Here is a 16,880-nt window from a genome sequence, read left to right on the forward strand (position 1 = left end):
AAAAAAACCAAAATTGTCCGATTAAAAAAACCGGGCGAACAAAAACGTGCGAAAAAAAGAAAAGAAAAAACAAAATAGCGATAAAAAAAGTCCGACTCGGTCAAAAAAAATATCAATAAAAATAAAAAAAAGTCCGACTCCTCGTTCCCTCTCAGAAAAAAAAAAGGTCCGACTCTGATCCGAGTCCCACTCCTCACGTTTGAGTCCGACATACTAGGCACCACTTCTCTCGGTTTCAATTTATACCGTGATATTTCATACATCTTGGTGAAAAAAAATTAATGTGCCAGATTGAAGATCTGTTTGCAAAAACGGAACCTACATGTCGAGAGCATTCCATTTTAATATGATTTTAATTTTTTGGTTTGTACATTTGCATTTGAGTCCCTGTAATTTTTATATTTACGTTTAAGTCCCTATAATCTTGCAATAAGGTGCTTTTGGTCTTTTTTTTAAAAAAACAATAAATAAAGGGGATAGAACAAAGGCAAAAAGGTGCATAAAAAAAAAGAAAAGCCACACAAAAAACAACAACAATAAAAGTCTATTTCCCCTAAGTGGCGAAAAAAAACGTAGATGCAAACGGGAAAAAAAATCCGATTCCTATAAAAGGAAAAAAAAAAGTGGTGAAAAAAACACTAGATCTGATTCCTTTAAAAATAGAAAAGAAGTCTGATTCCTGTATAGGCGAAAAAAATCCGAAAAAAACATCTAAAAAAGTTCGTCCGATTCCCTAAGAAAGTGGCAAAAAAATGGTTCGTAAAAAATAAAAAGTTAGTTCGTATAAAATAAAAAATGCACGCAAGAAAAAAAGTGGAAAGGGCGAAACAAAGTCCAATTTCTAATCAGTATAAATCTCTTCTCTATCTCTAATCTAATATAACTATTTAAAAATAAAAAATGCACGAGAAAATAAAAAGGTCAAAAAAACGTGTGAGAAAAAAGTCAGAAAAAAGCACAGAAAACACACTGAAGAGGTTTTTCCATCTTCTTAAAAAAAATAAAAAAACGCGTGAGAAAAATTATTTCCATTGCCGGCAAAAACTTTTTAAAAAAACATACGAGGAAAAGGATGTCAGAAAAAATGCGCCATTTCTAAATAAAATGGTTTGAAAAAGCCACGCAAGAAAAAAACACTATATATATAAAAAATCGCTCTAAAAAAATTGTCAGAAAAAAGCTAATTTGATGGACGCTTGAGTCGGATAAGATACATCGATTTTTTACCATCTACTACACGGCTTTTATTTCGTCATATATTCTCATATATTGGAAAAAAGCAAAAAAATAACATTCCGAAAAAACAGGCAAAAAAAAAAAACCATGCGAGAAAGTAATTGTCAGAAAAAATAGGCAAAAAACACGTGAGAAAAGCAAAAAAAAAAGGGGAGAAAAATATGGTTTTCGTCATTAGTAAAAAAAAGGAAAAAAACATGCTAGAAAAAAAACTGTTAGAAAGAAATGCGAGAAAATCGTGCAAGAAAAAAAAACACCGTTTATAAAAAAAAAACAAGCCGCTCATTAAAATACAAACATTGTCATTGACATGATTATGCATAAAAAACGTATATTATCATTAGAATTTTTTTCACCCGTTACAACGCACGGGTATTTTAGCTAGTTTTTTAAAAAGGAAGAAGTTATATTTCCTTCGTGTGGCCTTTGAAACGTTGGGCCTCGTATGTGTAAACCACCCAACCTCGGCCCGCTTCACGGAGAATCATGGCCTGCAACGTGAAAACCTTCGAATCGCTTCAGGTGCGCTCGTTTAAGCTTATAGGATTAGATTCTCTTCGTTTTCCGTTAGCACGTTTTTCAAACTGCTAACGGTATATTTCGTGTGAAAACTTCTATAAAAGTGTTGTTTAAAAAAATCCAACAAATTTATTCATAATATATATTCCTTATTTTTAATTCTGAATTTCAGTTATTTCCTAATTGTATTTCTATATGGACTCTAGTATCCTCTTCTAATATTCCTAATTTTTTAATTCCGAATTTCAACTATTTCTAAATTGTATTTCTATATGGATTCTAGTCTCCTCTTCTAATATTCCTTATTTTTAATTTCGAATTTCAGTTATTTCTAAATTGTATTTCTATATGGACTCTGTTTTTTCTTTTTCTTCGATTAATGTGAGAATTTCTAGGCCATGAAAGCGAACGTGGAGGCTCCTTTTTCTATTCCTTTAATAATATAATAGATTTAGACTGATACAAGTATCTAAGTTTAAATTGAGAGATGCACATATGGTGAAAATAGATAAATTATAGCTAAAATTTTTTTTTTTTGACCGGATTCCTGGACACCCCCCCTCCCCTATCTAGCTCCACCCCTATGTGTTGTACCCGGTTTTGTGGTGATATGTGATTGAGACTTAACCATTAAATGAGGGGTGTAGAGTGGACGTTTTGTTATTTTCTTAAAGAAAAGAGACCACTCAGACACAGCCCACCCGGCAAAGCGAAGGATGCATGCGCGTTAGGCAGAGGCGCCATCGGTTCTATTATACGTGGGCTCGCGCGAAAAGCACGGCCTCGTCGCGCGGCGGAGTAGGCTGGCTCGATCGGCGGGTAGTAGCGTACTAGCGTGCGTGGGGGATTCGGCTGTCGCGCGGTGCGTGGGCCGTATCGGTTATTTTGCTCGGCCACGGGACGGGACCGTCGTCGGGACGCCTCACGCCGCCGCGCCACGCGTGACAGCAATTTAACCGCCGAACCGCCCGCGCGCCGCGCGCGCGCGACGATCCAGCGAGAGAAACAACACACACTACCGGCGTGGGCAGGGGCGGAGCTAAAACGAAATGGAGGGTGGTGCCACCTGCTTAATTTACTCTATTTTATATCGAGTTTAAGCTGATGCGGGTGCCTAAGTTTGTATTGAGGGGTACATATATAGTGAAAATAGATAAAGTATAGCTAAAACTTTTTTTTGACCGGGTTGCTAAACACTCCCCTGATATATACTAGCTCCGCCACTGCCGCATGGGCGGGCGTGCAGTGTGCAGCGAGCGGAACACCTGCCGTTCCCGTAATTCGTTCAACTTCGATTCATACCAGAATCATGCATGCACGCACCGATCGACTAGCTCTCGATCCATCCTCTCGTCACGCTTCGTACGTGCTCGTGTTCTTCGGCGATTAAACGACCGACCTCACCTGATCAACAACGCACATTCCGTTAGTTGGCTTTTGCATGGGGCATCAGCTCATCCAATGATCCAAAGATCCAACAGCTAGAAAGCCAAAGTCCGGATATCTTTTAGGTTGCCCTCACATTCCGATATGAAAAACGGAGCGATGGATTAGTACATGGTTAATTAAGTATTAGCTAAAAGCTTTAAAAATAAGTTAATATGATTTTTAAAGCAACTTTCCTATAGAAAATATTTAAAAAACACTTCGTTTTTAACATGTTAAGGGACGTGCGCATGGAAAACAGTAGAAGAAGTTTGGAATACCCAAAAAAGAACTCAACCTTAAGCGTGTACACTGAAGATGCACGTGCATTTGATGATTATGTGTGTAGGTGTCTGTGTTTTTTTTAACAAATAAGGACAGCCTGTACCCATTTTGGCGTGTACACTAAAGATGTACGTGCATTTGATGATTGTGTGTGTATATGTTTGTGTTTTTTTAACAAATAAAGACAGACTATACCCATTTTGGCGTGTACACTAAAAATGCACGTGCATTTGATGATTGTGTGTGTATGTGTTTGTGTTTTTTAACAAATAAGGACAGAACATACTCATTTTTTTATTGGTATAGAGAGAAAAAGTACACTCCCTAAGCGAAAATAGAACCAGTTACGCGCCTTGGGCAATCTATACTACATGTAGGACCATCTTAAGGTGGAGCTTTGGGCTTGCCATTGTCAATGTGTCCTCCTCTTTTAACTTTGCAAAGAGTCCAATGGTTGAGGATCTGTTGTAATCGAAGATTCTTTCATTTCTTTCTTTTCATATCACCTAGTAGATGATAGAGTATCAGCGAGCGAGCACATTTTCCCTTTTAGAGTGTCATGTCTGTTTGCAAGCATACATCTCCCATCATTTTGACACCGTGGTTGTTGGATTCCATTCACTTGGCAGTTGGCACAATTTGTTGGTAGGCAGCCTAGCTCGCTACTAGTCTCAATATCCTTCCGAAAAATCTGCACTAGACGAAGAGGTGGAAGGATGACTCATTTGTGGCACAGGAGAGTGAGCATAATGGAATTATTAGGATATCCTCTTGTTGCAAGTCTGTGTGCCGTTCATACTCTATTTTGTATCATTTGTGACGCGGAAGGATGACTCATTGGTGATTGTGTGAGTGTTGTGTATGTGTCAAATGTGTACATCCGATTGTATTTCTCCGGGAAAGAAACCATCTTCACATGACTTTGATTGTCAAACCGTGTGCTGTCTTATCAACAAGGCGTTTTATTTTAGGACAAATTTATTTTTCTCACACACCGAAACCTTGTTTAATTTGTTGTGAACCTTGTTTTATTTGGCACTTTCTCTTTCATAATACTACTATTCCATTGGTGTTTAACTTTTTCTTTCCTTCGCTGTCAACGACCATCTTATTTGTCCCTAAAAGACCAATGTGCCCTTATGAAGCTAAAAATTATATAAGAAACTAATGAAAATATCATTTATTCTTTAGTTTTAAAAGTATTTTAGGACCAATGTGCCCTTATGAAGCTAAAAATTATATAAGAAACCAATGAAAATATCATTTATTCTTTAGTTTTTAAAGTATGTATCAAAATAGGACTTATTTTTTCAGTTAAAAAATTCATGGGGAAATTTTCAATTCATTTGAAAGGTTTATACATGTAACTTAAAAAATGGAATAGTAAAGTAAAAAACATTTTTGCATAACCACATAAATATAGCATAGCTTCCAATATTCTTAAAAAATTGAATAGCAATGCACATGAGAACTTAATATCTTCTAAGGGGAAAATTGTTATCTTAATATGTTACAGTATTTGCTAAAAGTTAAAGTACTATTTCACTTTGGAACATCTATAAGGGCATAACGATATTTTAATTGCAAACTTAATAGCCAACTACCCTTGACTAGATAGTGATGGCATAAAAATATACGAACTAACGAAAGGGTGGTAAAAGAGGAGTACAAACTTTCAATGGTGGAAGAGATAGTACAATTGCAATTATGGATGAAAACGGCTCGAAAACAAATGGAAACCACCTTTACCATTTTCGTTTTAATATTTTTTATTCAGAATAGGGAACCCTGGATAGAAAAACGGAATCAAATATTATCAAATACAAAAAGGAACGAATACGACTCGAAGCAAATACGGTAATGAATATTTATTAGAATGTAAAAAACCCTCCAACTAAGATTCCAAGTTTTGTCTAAAAAATAGATAAAAAATTCCAAATTTTAGCATTATCATAAGGATAACATCGTAGTTCACATATCACTATGTCAACTCCATTTTTTCATCTTTTGAGACAGTAAACATTCTTCGAAAAAAAGAAGTTCCAAATTCATTTAGGAGAAATTCTTCAGAAAGTTTTCGAACATTTCTACTTTTTGACGAATAATGCCATTTTGAGAAAAGAAAATCTGAATTTGTTTCCTTTCTTGAAAATTACCCAAAAGAAATTCCGACAGGTACGTGCTTTTCGTTTGTGAAAATAGGTCGGAAATCTAGAAACTTTCCAAATTGTTTTCAACCCTAGTTGCAATAGCAATGGGTGGCAAAAATGAAATCTTCCCGAACTACCCTAGTTGCAGGCATGACTTGTTAAGAGTTTAATCTAGTTTAGCGCAATTTCAAGAACCGTTCGTTCATATTTATTTTCACCAGCAACCCATTGGTGTTTTTATTTGTTTTTTCCCCCTGAGGGGAGTGTGTTTTTATCTGTTCTGATTTGGAATCAGTTAGATTCGAGGGATCGTGCAAAAAAAAAAGTGGCTTTGGCTTTATGAAAATAGTAATGTTATACTGCTTCTCTTAGCAACTTTGGCCACATGGTAAATTTTTGTTCATGTAAGAATATTGAATCTTGACCACATCCTTGCTCCAGCTGCCGACATCAACTTTGGTTAGCTTTTTTCTTTTAAAAAAACTTTATCTGTGTTATCCTGTTGGCAATCATTTTGTGAAATGGGAAAGATGTTTTCACTACTTACTGTACTAGTTTTTCTGCAGAACATATAGTTCAGTTGTCACCCCTTTATTATGGTTATTATCAATGAGTAACAAAAAAAAACAGGTTTAGGAATGAACTCCATTTTTTTTAACAAAACACTGGATTTATTCTTGGTGCAAATTCTTGTTTTGGCAATGAAATATGCTGGTATTTCAATAATCGAGTTTTTTTTCAAAAAGGGGATTTCAATAACTGAGTTATCTTGGTTATTCCTAGAGAAACGGAAATGTGCATGCTTCCTTTTAACGCAACTTTGTGTGTTTGCTTTCGTCTAGAAGCAAACATTTAGCTTTTTAGTGACAGAGCCAATATAGGTTTGAAAATTGAAAAGTATGCAAATTGGCAATGATATTTGTCCCTGCTAAATCCTTTAGTTTAGGATATAGGGTGAATCACATGTAGTGCATAGACAATAGCATTCTCGATACCCTAAAAGGAGAGACCATTTATATGTCATCTCTTGCGTTAGCTCAAGTGCTTTACATGCAACCACCTAATGCATGGCCTATCAGTTTTCAAACGACAGGAATGGAAAAGGTCTTCAAGTTCACAAATTCTTTAATTTAGAGCATGCATGGGTTAGAGCAGATACAATAGCAGGCTATAAGCTTACTATAAATATATTTTAAGAAGATAAAGGAAAAGAGAGAAGAGCAGCGGGCTACAGATCTGTAGCCAGCTGCAGCACGGACTCCAAAACGTAATGTGTGTATGACAGATGGGACCAGGTATTAATAGTATATATAGTAAGCAACTATTGTATAAATTGGCTATAGATAATTTAGAGCTAGTAACGGGCTATACTATTAAACTTGCTCTTAGCTGTGCTTTAGTACATGTTCATCTCTAAGAGCAAATACTAGACTGTTTGTCTTTTCTAATTGAATAGATCATATGTATTCATAATCCCATATCAACGGCTGGTAGCATAATTTTTTTCTACTAGTGGTAGAACTCATAAATCAATTGCTAAAATCACTTCTACTGATAATAATACTGGTAAATAACATTTAGTTAGAGTGAATGAAGATGAAGATTGTACGGGCATGTCAAACTATTAATACCGAATTTAGTGTCCATTCTTTTATTCGGGACTTCAGGTAGGGTAATTGATCTACATCTCTTCTTGTTTTATTCAGATAGACAACTTGTAAAATTACTGAAAGTATAAAGAGGGAATATTTTTTTTATCAAGTGCTTACGTTCAGAATCTTTCAAACAGTACTATGCTTTACGTACTTATCCTAGCATCTTTCAACAGCACATCTGTGTGGCTGTGATATCATCCAGTAAAGTGTTTTTTTTTCCATTTGAACTAATCTGAATTATGCACTTCATCAGTATTGTGGCCAGAGCTATTCTATTGTTTAGGTTGCAAAATATTACTAATGCTATATCACTTTGGTACTAATTATTTGACATGATCCCATTAGGCGTAAGTTAGTGGAACTTGTTTTTTTTTAGGTATGCTCCTGCAGGGCCTGCAGTAAGCAGCACAAAGCTTTATGCTTGTGTTGGTTGAATACTATACTAGTTGAGTGCAGCAAATCTTTTCTTCTTTTGTAGTTAATTTTATCACCACAATGGGGACATCACAAGGTGGGAAATTTTGTACGTTCATATTTTAGACATATATTGTTTTCTGCTATCATTATGCTTAGTGCAGCAGGCATGTACTAGTGATTTTGAATTGAAGGAAGCTCGTAGGGTTAAGATATGAATGAATGTCTTATTATTATATTTTTAGGAGGTTAATTAATTAACAAAGATTCTGTTCTTCTGCATAATTCACTATTCGGGAAAGCTTTGGTCTCTCATTAAATCGTACCTACCTTTAACTGTTGCTTTAGATGCTCTGTCACTTCTATTGGTGACTTGGTGTTGGATGCTGAGATAGTGTGGTTCTGTCCGTTTTACTGTCTGCATCATGTTACAGCATCTAATTAACAGAAACTCGTGTGTCGATATATGTTCCATAACCATCACCTCTTTAATTAAAAAACGTGGGTAGATATCGAGATTTGTTAGCAGATCTCGTTCTTTTCAGTATTGCCAGAGATTATGTGAACACATTTCCTATTTTACTACGGCTTTGTAAGTCTTTGTTCACATTATTTGCTGGGTCTAATCGTACTGACAGATACTCTGTACAACATGGTGGCAAGAAATTCAGAGTATTCTTCTTGCATTGAGACATCACTTTCATTTGGTGCCATGCAATGAACAAAAGAATGAACTCATCACCTACCTTTATAAGATGATCGGATTGCATAAACTTTCAGAATACTGTAGCCTTTTCCAAGGAAAAGGGAAACAAGTGCGATGAAAAAAATAATCAGAACTTCAAAAGTTTGGATATCCTAGTTTCTCACGTGTTTTGAACTGAACAAGACCAAGAATATATGACCAGCAAAATCTTCACTTGTTTCCCTGCTTTTCGCATGGCTGCTTGCACACATTTTGCATGGGCGTCTCTACTCCTCTCCCTGCATCTGGTATACGTATCTTCGATTCTCTCATGCTTTGAACCATATCTATTAAGTCAGAAACTAAAAATAATACATTGGGTTAATCCACTTGCTTTTGCTGCTCTGTGCAACTCCACTCGAATCCTTTTTTTTTCTTTGATTTGTTTTCCCCTTCTTTTCAGGAATGGACATCTACTCACTGTCACCACAGCTCACGAGAGGTGTCAGCCATTGTGGTTGTAGCTCTGCACACTGCTAGTGCTTAGTTCATGGATGCACCACCCTTCTCCTCTTTAAAAGGCAGGGTGTGATGCTCAGTGTCTAGTCCAAGAGCACTCAGGAGTTCTCTGAATTCTGATGGAAACCAACACTCCTCCAAAGTCTGGGACAAGCTTTCTCAAGACTTGCTTCAATGGTGTCAATGCCCTCTCAGGTTTTATTTCTTCCATCCTGCCTCTCGTGATCTTAATCAAGCTAAGACATCAAGTACTACCTGATGTTTTATGTTGTTAAGAAAGATGCCATATATTTTCTTTATTTAACATTATAACATACTAAGGTAATTTTACCATATTTGAAAATGAACCGGAAGATACCATATGTTCTAATATAAAACTTGTTACCTTTATATACTAGATACCAAATTTTATTTTTATCTTTTTACAAGTGCTGTCTCGAAAACCGTAAAATTCACCACGTACTAAAACTAACTTAAAATGTTGGGAAAGTGATTTCATCTGTCGAGGGGATATTCTCTTGTTTCGTACATGTCACCTAAATAGTCATAAAAAAATTTGACAAAATTAATATGAAATATATCACTCCACAAATATGCAAGTTAAAATTTAACTTCTAAAATGTTTGTTTCTGTTTTTTTCTTTTCTTCAGGTGTTGGGATACTATCCATGCCTTACGCATTGTCCCAGGGAGGATGGCTGAGCCTAGCAATCTTCATAACCATAGCAGCGATCTGCTTCTACACGGGGATCCTCCTGCAGCGATGCATCGACTCCAGCTCCCTCGTCAAGACCTACCCGGACATCGGCGAGCTGGCGTTCGGCCGGAAGGGCAGGATCGCCGTCGCCGCCTTCATGTATCTCGAGCTCTACCTCGTCGCCATCGACTTCCTCATCCTGGAGGGGGACAACCTGGAGAAGCTGTTCCCGAACGCGAGCTTCTTCTCCTCCTTCCACAGGATCGCCGGCGGGACGAGGCAAGGGTTCGTGCTGCTGTTCGCGCTGCTCGTGCTGCCCACGACGTGGTTCCGGAGCCTCGACCTCCTGGCGTACGTCTCCCTGGGCGGCGTCCTGGCGTCCGCCATCCTCGTCGCGTCCGTGCTCTGGGTCGGCGCCGCCGACGGCGTCGGGTTCCGCGAGGGCGGCGTGGCGGTGAGGTGGGGTGGCGTCCCGACCGCCATGAGCCTGTACGCGTTCTGCTTCAGTGGCCATGCGGTTTTCCCCATGATTTATACCGGCATGAGGAACAGGAGAATGTTTCCACATGTAAGTAAAGCAGAAGTTTGTTTCTTTTACAGTCTTATATAAAGGGTAATTTTACCATCTTTGAAAAAAATACCGACCACACTTTCTAGCGTAAAATTTAGTACATATAGATACTAAGTACGTCAAGGTATAAAAAAATTAATATAAAATTTAGGTACCCGAGGTATTTTTTATGGACCATAAAACTTTTGTATATAAAAGCACAGTAATCCTCTCCCCACCCTACACAGGAGGTCGTCCGCTCCTTCGTGTTTGCGTAACTAGTATAGGATTTAGTAATTTATCCTTAATTCATACACCTAGCTAAATCTCTAATTATATGGATGCGGCCTGTTGCAAATCACGGATATATTACTGGTAAATAATAGTAGAAGTGTTAGTTGTAAAGCACTACAACTATCTGCTGAAAACTAGTACTACTAATGATCTCAGGTCTCAGCCAGGCAAACTGTTTGGATAATTTTGCTTTACAGTCAGTAGTACAAAATGTTTAACCTTTTTGACTGGTAGTGTATGATAAAAAGTTATGTTGTTGCCCATGCAAATTTTAACCACGGTAACCTTGTCAAACTTTCCAATTGCATAAAGCATTGCTATATATGCTAATTCCGTCTCAATCGTGTGCTTTAATTGAGTTTATTAACAACTAATCAATAACTTTATTTTTTCTACCAACTTAACCAAATCCCAGGTGCTGCTCATCTGCTTCATCATCTGCACCCTCGCCTACGGCGTGATGGGCGTCATCGGCTACCTCATGTACGGCGGCTCGCTCCGGTCGCAGGTGACGCTCAACCTGCCGGCGAGGAAGCTGAGCTCCAGCATCGCCATCTACACGACGCTCATCAACCCCTTCACCAAGTTCGCCCTCCTCATCACCCCGATCGCCGAGGCCATCGAGGGCGTCCTCGGCCTCGGCACCGCCACCACCGGCGGCAAGCCGGCGCAGTACAGGGCCGCGGCCGTGAGCGTGTCGGTGAGGACGGCGCTGGTGGTGAGCACCACGGCGGTGGCGCTCGCCGTGCCCTTCTTCGCCTACGTGGTGGCGCTCACCGGCTCGTTCCTCAGCGCCACCGCGACGATGCTGCTGCCGTGCGCGTGCTACCTCCGGATCAGCTCCAGGGCCTCCGGGAAGCTGGGGGTGCTCGAGATCGTGGCTTGCGTGGGGATCATCGTGCTTGGGTTAGGAGTGATCGTGATAGGCACTTACAGCTCGCTGAAACAGATTGTGCAGAGCTTCTGATCATTTATGGGCAAAGGTAGTAGGAGATGAGCAATTGGGATCAGCTACTGAAAATTGACATATACTAGTCAATTCGATACCACTGATTAGGACAGGTGGTGTCAACCATGATGTTATGCATAAATCACTTGAGAAAGAAATCCATATGCCGTGTATTCAGGTAGGAAGATGATTCTACTAGTGGAGATTGATTTTTTTTTCCATCGAGGGTACATCCACCCATTTTGTGCATGGCGTTTAAAAATCATCAAAAAAAATTTAACAAAATTAGCAAGATAAATCAATATGTGATATGATATTTGATAAACATGCAAGTTCAAATTCGAGTGATACAAATTATAGAAAAAATAAATATGGCAATGAATTACATGTGCTATTTAGAATTTGTCTTTTTTTTACTTGTATAAGTTGAATTTGAAACTGTACGTTTGTAAAGTGGCATATCACATTCAAATATTATCTAGTATCTTATTAATTTTTTTACTTCATGATTTGTGCTCCGGTGATCCCAACTCTTCTCTTCCAACGTAGGTGACACATTCTCTAGCTCCAGCAACCCCAACGAAAGCAATGGAGTTAGAGTTTAGGGTCTCAAGTTGAGATGAGAGTTGGGAGAGGGGGGGGGGGAAGGGGGAAGAGGGGGCATATCATCGGGCTTAGAGGGATGGTCGTGGGAGGTGGTGGCCCAGCAATGGACGATGGACACGAGTGGGCGGCGAGGTACTGGCGGTTGCACCAAAGCCACGGGGATGGAGGAGGGCAGTAAGCTGGCATTGGTTGTGGGGACAAAGCAAGATTGTGGTTAGAAGGCGGTGGCTGGTGGTGCCGGATCTGGTGGTGGAGAGCCGCTAGAGATGGAGAAAACGACGGAACAGGGGCACTCGCTATCATTTAGGAAAGAGAAGGGTTGAGTAGGAGAGGAAGGAGAGGAGGTCATCTAGGGGGCCTTGTTGGTGCCGTTGACGCTTTCGACTAGCCGGCAAGGTCGGGCAGCAGTGGCGGAGGTGGCATGGATCGGGCGCTGGTGAGCAAAGGTGGCACGAAGGGTTTTTGGATGATGAGGGAGAAGGAAAGGGCACCCCTAATGGGCGGGTGTTCGCTCCCAGCGATCAACCCACCCCTCCCCCCTATACTCATCTCCCTTCTCTCCTTTCATCATAAATTTCAAAAAAAAAAGTTAGTAAAAAAATATAATACTCTCATTCATGTGCATAGACTTTATACTGTAAACTTTGCACGCATAAACTTTATGTATAGAAATATTCTATATATAAAATATTTGAATCCGAATTTTAATTTGAATCGGTATAAAAACTTTTGCTTATAAACATTCACTCTATAAACTTTAGGTGGATAAACATTAGATGTGTAAACTTTAGGTGTATAAACTTCCTAAAAGAGGAAAATAATGCACGCATAAACTTTGTGTATAGAAATATTCTATATATAAAATATTTAAATCTAAATTTAAATTTGAATCGGGTATATAAACTTTTAACCTATAAATTTAAGGTGTGTAAACTTTTGTTGTATAAACTTTAGGCACATAAACTTACCAAAAAGATAAACTATATGGAAAAAAAAAGAAGAAAGTAGCGCGATAGATCGCTAATTAGCGATCTCGAGAAGGAAAGGATTTTTGGGTTCATAAAACCTAGACAACGGTATCCCGTTGAACGGGTACATATTACCCAAACCTGTGATACCTGTTACTCGGTACCTGTGATACCTAGCACCTGATACCTGTAATACTCGTGTAAGAGAATAGTTAATATGTCTATCCCGTTGCAACGGGATCCTGTTTTGTAGCAACTCTCTTTGGGTTTTGTTGTCCAGCATGAATCTCAAAGTACTCGTACGGTCACATTCCTATCAGGTTAACAGCAAATGGTGCATAGACCGTTCTTTTTTTTTTCCTTTACAACTTTGACTTGAACGGTACATAGTGCGCCATCGATTCGGCGATCCCCTGCACGGACGCGACCGCTGAGGCGAGCGTCACCACGAAGCACACGGCGTTGAGGCTCTGCAGCGCCACCCACCTCTTGGACGACCTCTCCAGCTTCCGCCGCCGGATGTACATCTCCACGGGGAAGTACACGGTGAGCGGCCAGAACCCGACGGCGCCGAGGAGGCCGAGCACGTCGTTGAAGAACGGCACCACGGCGGCGACCGCGGTGCACGCCACGACGTACGCCGTGCGCCACGCGAGCCTGAACGCGTTCACGCTGATCAGCCTCGTTCCGCCGCCGCCGGTGACGAAGAAGCCGCACCGGGGCCACCGGGAGGACGCCCAGGACTCGACGGCGGTGAAGACGGGCTGGGACATCACCTGGTAGGCGCCGACGAGGTGCACGACGATGCAGGCGTTGGCGAGGCCGACGAGCCAGTAGGGGTCGTAGAAGCCGAAGCCCGTGAGCATGTTCCCCGGCGCCGCGTTCCCGAACGCCGCGTAGCCGAGGCAGCCGCAGAGCGTGTAGAACGCCGTGATCACCGGCATGGCCAGCGCGTTCGCCTTCCTCATCGTCTTGCTCTCCGCCGGCGGCGACCTGATCGTGTCCTGCACCGCTCGTAAACACACAACAAATTAATTTTGAGTAAATTTACTACAGAGCGTAAGTCACATTTCATTGCAAGAATTTCTTTAAGAGCTCCATGCAGTTAGGTATAGTAAAAGAATGATCTTCAATCTTTTCCTGAAAACTAAGTTATTCCAAACTAACCAAAACCCAACTTAATTTTGTACAGTTACCTGGATTTCAATGAGAACCAGGGAGTAGGAATATGCGAACGCGATGTTTCCGAGGGCTTGCAGTGCCTGCCATATCTTGTGCGACAAATCAACATCTATTCCGATTACAGTCCCAGACATAGTCGTCATACCAGTAGGACCTGCGAAAACACAAACATGTACAGTGTCAGAAGTATGAACCTGAATTAGGATCCGTTTAATAGAGCTTCACTCCTAAATTTAACTCCACAAATTAGATCTGGAGTGGAGTTGTGGAGCAGCCTAAACCCAGCTCCACATCTCTAGCTCATTTTGTGATAGCGTTACATTCCAGCCAACTCCACTTCCATTTTAGGTGGAGCTGAAAGTGTTTGGCTGGGCTCCAGCTCCAGGAGATGTGGAGCTGGCGCTGAAACCATGCCAAACAAGTCCTTAACCACCAGAAATTCTCATCAAGATCAGCAATAAAACCAAGGCAAAGATGTGTGTTCTTCTTAAGTTACCTGATATGGTTTGTGCCAAGGAGAGGCCGACGGCGATGGCCGAGTAGGAGAAGGACATGACGGCGGCGAGCACGGACAGCCACGCCACCTCGTGGAGGCTCTGCAGCTGGGAGAAGAAGACCTGGACAACGCCGAACACCACCATGTACGAGGTGGTGAAGACGCTGCAGTCGGCGGAGTGGCCGTTCTTGTGGAAGCAGTTGGACTTGTACACCGCCCTGCAGAATCCATCCACGCACGCAGTTTTGATCAGAAAATTCAGAAACACACACACACCAATGATATCGATGAATTAGAAACAGCATTTGAGCTAATTTGATGGCTTACGCGGCACTGATGGATGCTGTGATGGTGTACCCGATTGCAGTTCCAACCAGGTTAACGTACTGACAGAGACCACAGAACCACACTTGCCGACCACCTGCATATATACACATGAAAATATATACAGAATACAGTAAAAATAACTGAATGTACAGGTAATTCGATCGTTGAGTCGTTGGTTCATGCAGCAGCAGTAGTAGCAGAACGTACCTAGATAGGACTCGACGGCGTCCATGTATGTGTAGTTCCTCTTCCCGGAGACCTGATCGCCGCCGGCGCGGTAGCAGTCGGCGAGGAGCACGGAGGTGTAGTAGGTGATGACCGCGAACACGACGAGGGTGGCCGGGCCGGCGACCCAGCCGAGCTGCGCCGTGGACCATGCCAGCGACAGCACGCCGGAGCCGACCACCGCCGTGACGATGTGCGCGCTCGCCGTCCACTCCGTTCCTGCTCGTCAAATCACAAGAATCAGTAACATATATACACTACTACGGAAAACATATTTATCCGTATAACACAGGTGTTTTCCGACCTGCCTGCAGAAATCAAATATCTTTACAGTTGCATCAAGAAATTACCCTGTAAAAATAATTTTCATGGGCGGCACCCACCCATGGGCTGTAGCATTCTATTTACATGGTCAATTCGTAAACCCCCTATATACCCAGTAAACTTAGAGCATCACCAACAGATTATCTATAATTTTCTCCTAAAAATTTATTTTTGGTTTTCCTAAATTGAAAATAGGAAGTGAAAAAACTCCTCCCCCAACAGATAGCCTAAATTCAATCCCCGAAACTTAAAAGTGGGCCCTTCCGTTAAACTACAAAAAGAAAATTCCTTTTTTTTCTTTCACGCGCAGAAAGATCGCTATCTCCCACGCGCGGAAACGAAGGAGAGAGGCGGGATTGCGTGATTGGGAGCGACTTTCGCGCCCGCATATAAACAAAGGGAGGAACCGGGGGAAGGGAACTCCAAAACTTGGGTAGGAGAGTAAGAGATCTGTTGGAGCTGATTTTTGGACTAAAATCCCTCAAGATTAGTTTTGAGAATCATATAGGTAAACTGTTGGTGATGCTCTTAAAGTATAATTTTCTCATCTTAGGAAGGTATCGGAAAGTACCACATTTTCTAGTATAAAATTTAGTATGGTACCTCTAGATACTTTTTCAATGATCATAAAATTTCTCAGACTTAAAGCAGACATTTCGCATTTTAATCCGCCTATGAATTAAAGGTGGGAGCTGAGAAAATCATTTTTCTACTAGCGATAGAAAGAAAAAAATAAAATAACAAAGAGGTGACCAAGAAGGAGATTAAGGTACACCAAATCAGGACCTAATTTCCAAAGTAACTTAATTATATCATGCCGATCGCCCATGCATGTTGCATGATCAAAAGGGGCAAAAAAGCTTAGCAAAATCACATGTCGGAATTAACGTACATTGGTCGATCATGATCAGTTCGATCGCCTACCTGTTCGCTTGGGCTTCCCGTCGTCGTCAACGTCGTCGTCGTTGATGCTCCGCCGCAGCGGAGGAGGGTACGCCGCCGCCGCCGCCGACAGAGGTCGCCCCAGCTCCAAGTCGACCGACGCCATCCCTACCTTCTCGCCTTCAGCCAAGCCGATCGGCGGCGATCGATCGCTCCGTCGTCTACGCGCGCGTCCTCGCCTTTTTAAGCGAGTTGCTAGCTGTGTTATACTACTATGGACGACTGCATCATCTCACTTCTAACCTCAACCTACTCATATTTCGTATACCTACCTCGTCTTATATTCTACTCCGTAATAAATTACTTTGGTTTTGGCTAATAAATTGTTGTATACAATATTTATAGTCTTATATATTCTAATAAATTACTTGGTTTTGGGTAATAAATTGTTGTATATGTATAATATCTGGTAGCTAGAGTCCTATATATTCTT

General features: G+C 40.9%; 2 protein-coding genes across 2 annotated transcripts; one reads left to right on the forward strand and one right to left on the reverse strand.

Annotated features, from left to right (window-relative positions):
- The first annotated feature begins 8,625 nt into the window (after nucleotides 1-8,625).
- LOC4340559 (amino acid transporter AVT1I) lies at nucleotides 8,626-11,593 on the forward strand. Its single transcript, XM_015786024.3, has 3 exons — nucleotides 8,626-9,083; nucleotides 9,539-10,152; nucleotides 10,844-11,593. Exons 1-3 carry the CDS (start codon nucleotides 9,008-9,010, stop codon nucleotides 11,393-11,395), a joined length of 1,242 nt encoding a protein of 413 aa, XP_015641510.1. The 5' UTR covers nucleotides 8,626-9,007; the 3' UTR covers nucleotides 11,396-11,593.
- A 1,551-nt stretch (nucleotides 11,594-13,144) lies between these two features.
- LOC4340560 (amino acid permease 8) lies at nucleotides 13,145-16,675 on the reverse strand. Its single transcript, XM_015787148.1, has 6 exons — nucleotides 16,430-16,675; nucleotides 15,164-15,400; nucleotides 14,957-15,050; nucleotides 14,630-14,847; nucleotides 14,148-14,287; nucleotides 13,145-13,955 (listed from the first exon to the last, which is right to left on the reverse strand). Exons 1-6 carry the CDS (start codon nucleotides 16,551-16,553, stop codon nucleotides 13,314-13,316), a joined length of 1,455 nt encoding a protein of 484 aa, XP_015642634.1. The 5' UTR covers nucleotides 16,554-16,675; the 3' UTR covers nucleotides 13,145-13,313.
- Nucleotides 16,676-16,880: the final 205 nt, after the last annotated feature.

This window comes from Oryza sativa, chromosome 6 (genome assembly GCF_034140825.1).
Source record: "Oryza sativa Japonica Group chromosome 6, ASM3414082v1".
Taxonomy (NCBI): Eukaryota; Viridiplantae; Streptophyta; class Magnoliopsida; order Poales; family Poaceae; genus Oryza; species Oryza sativa.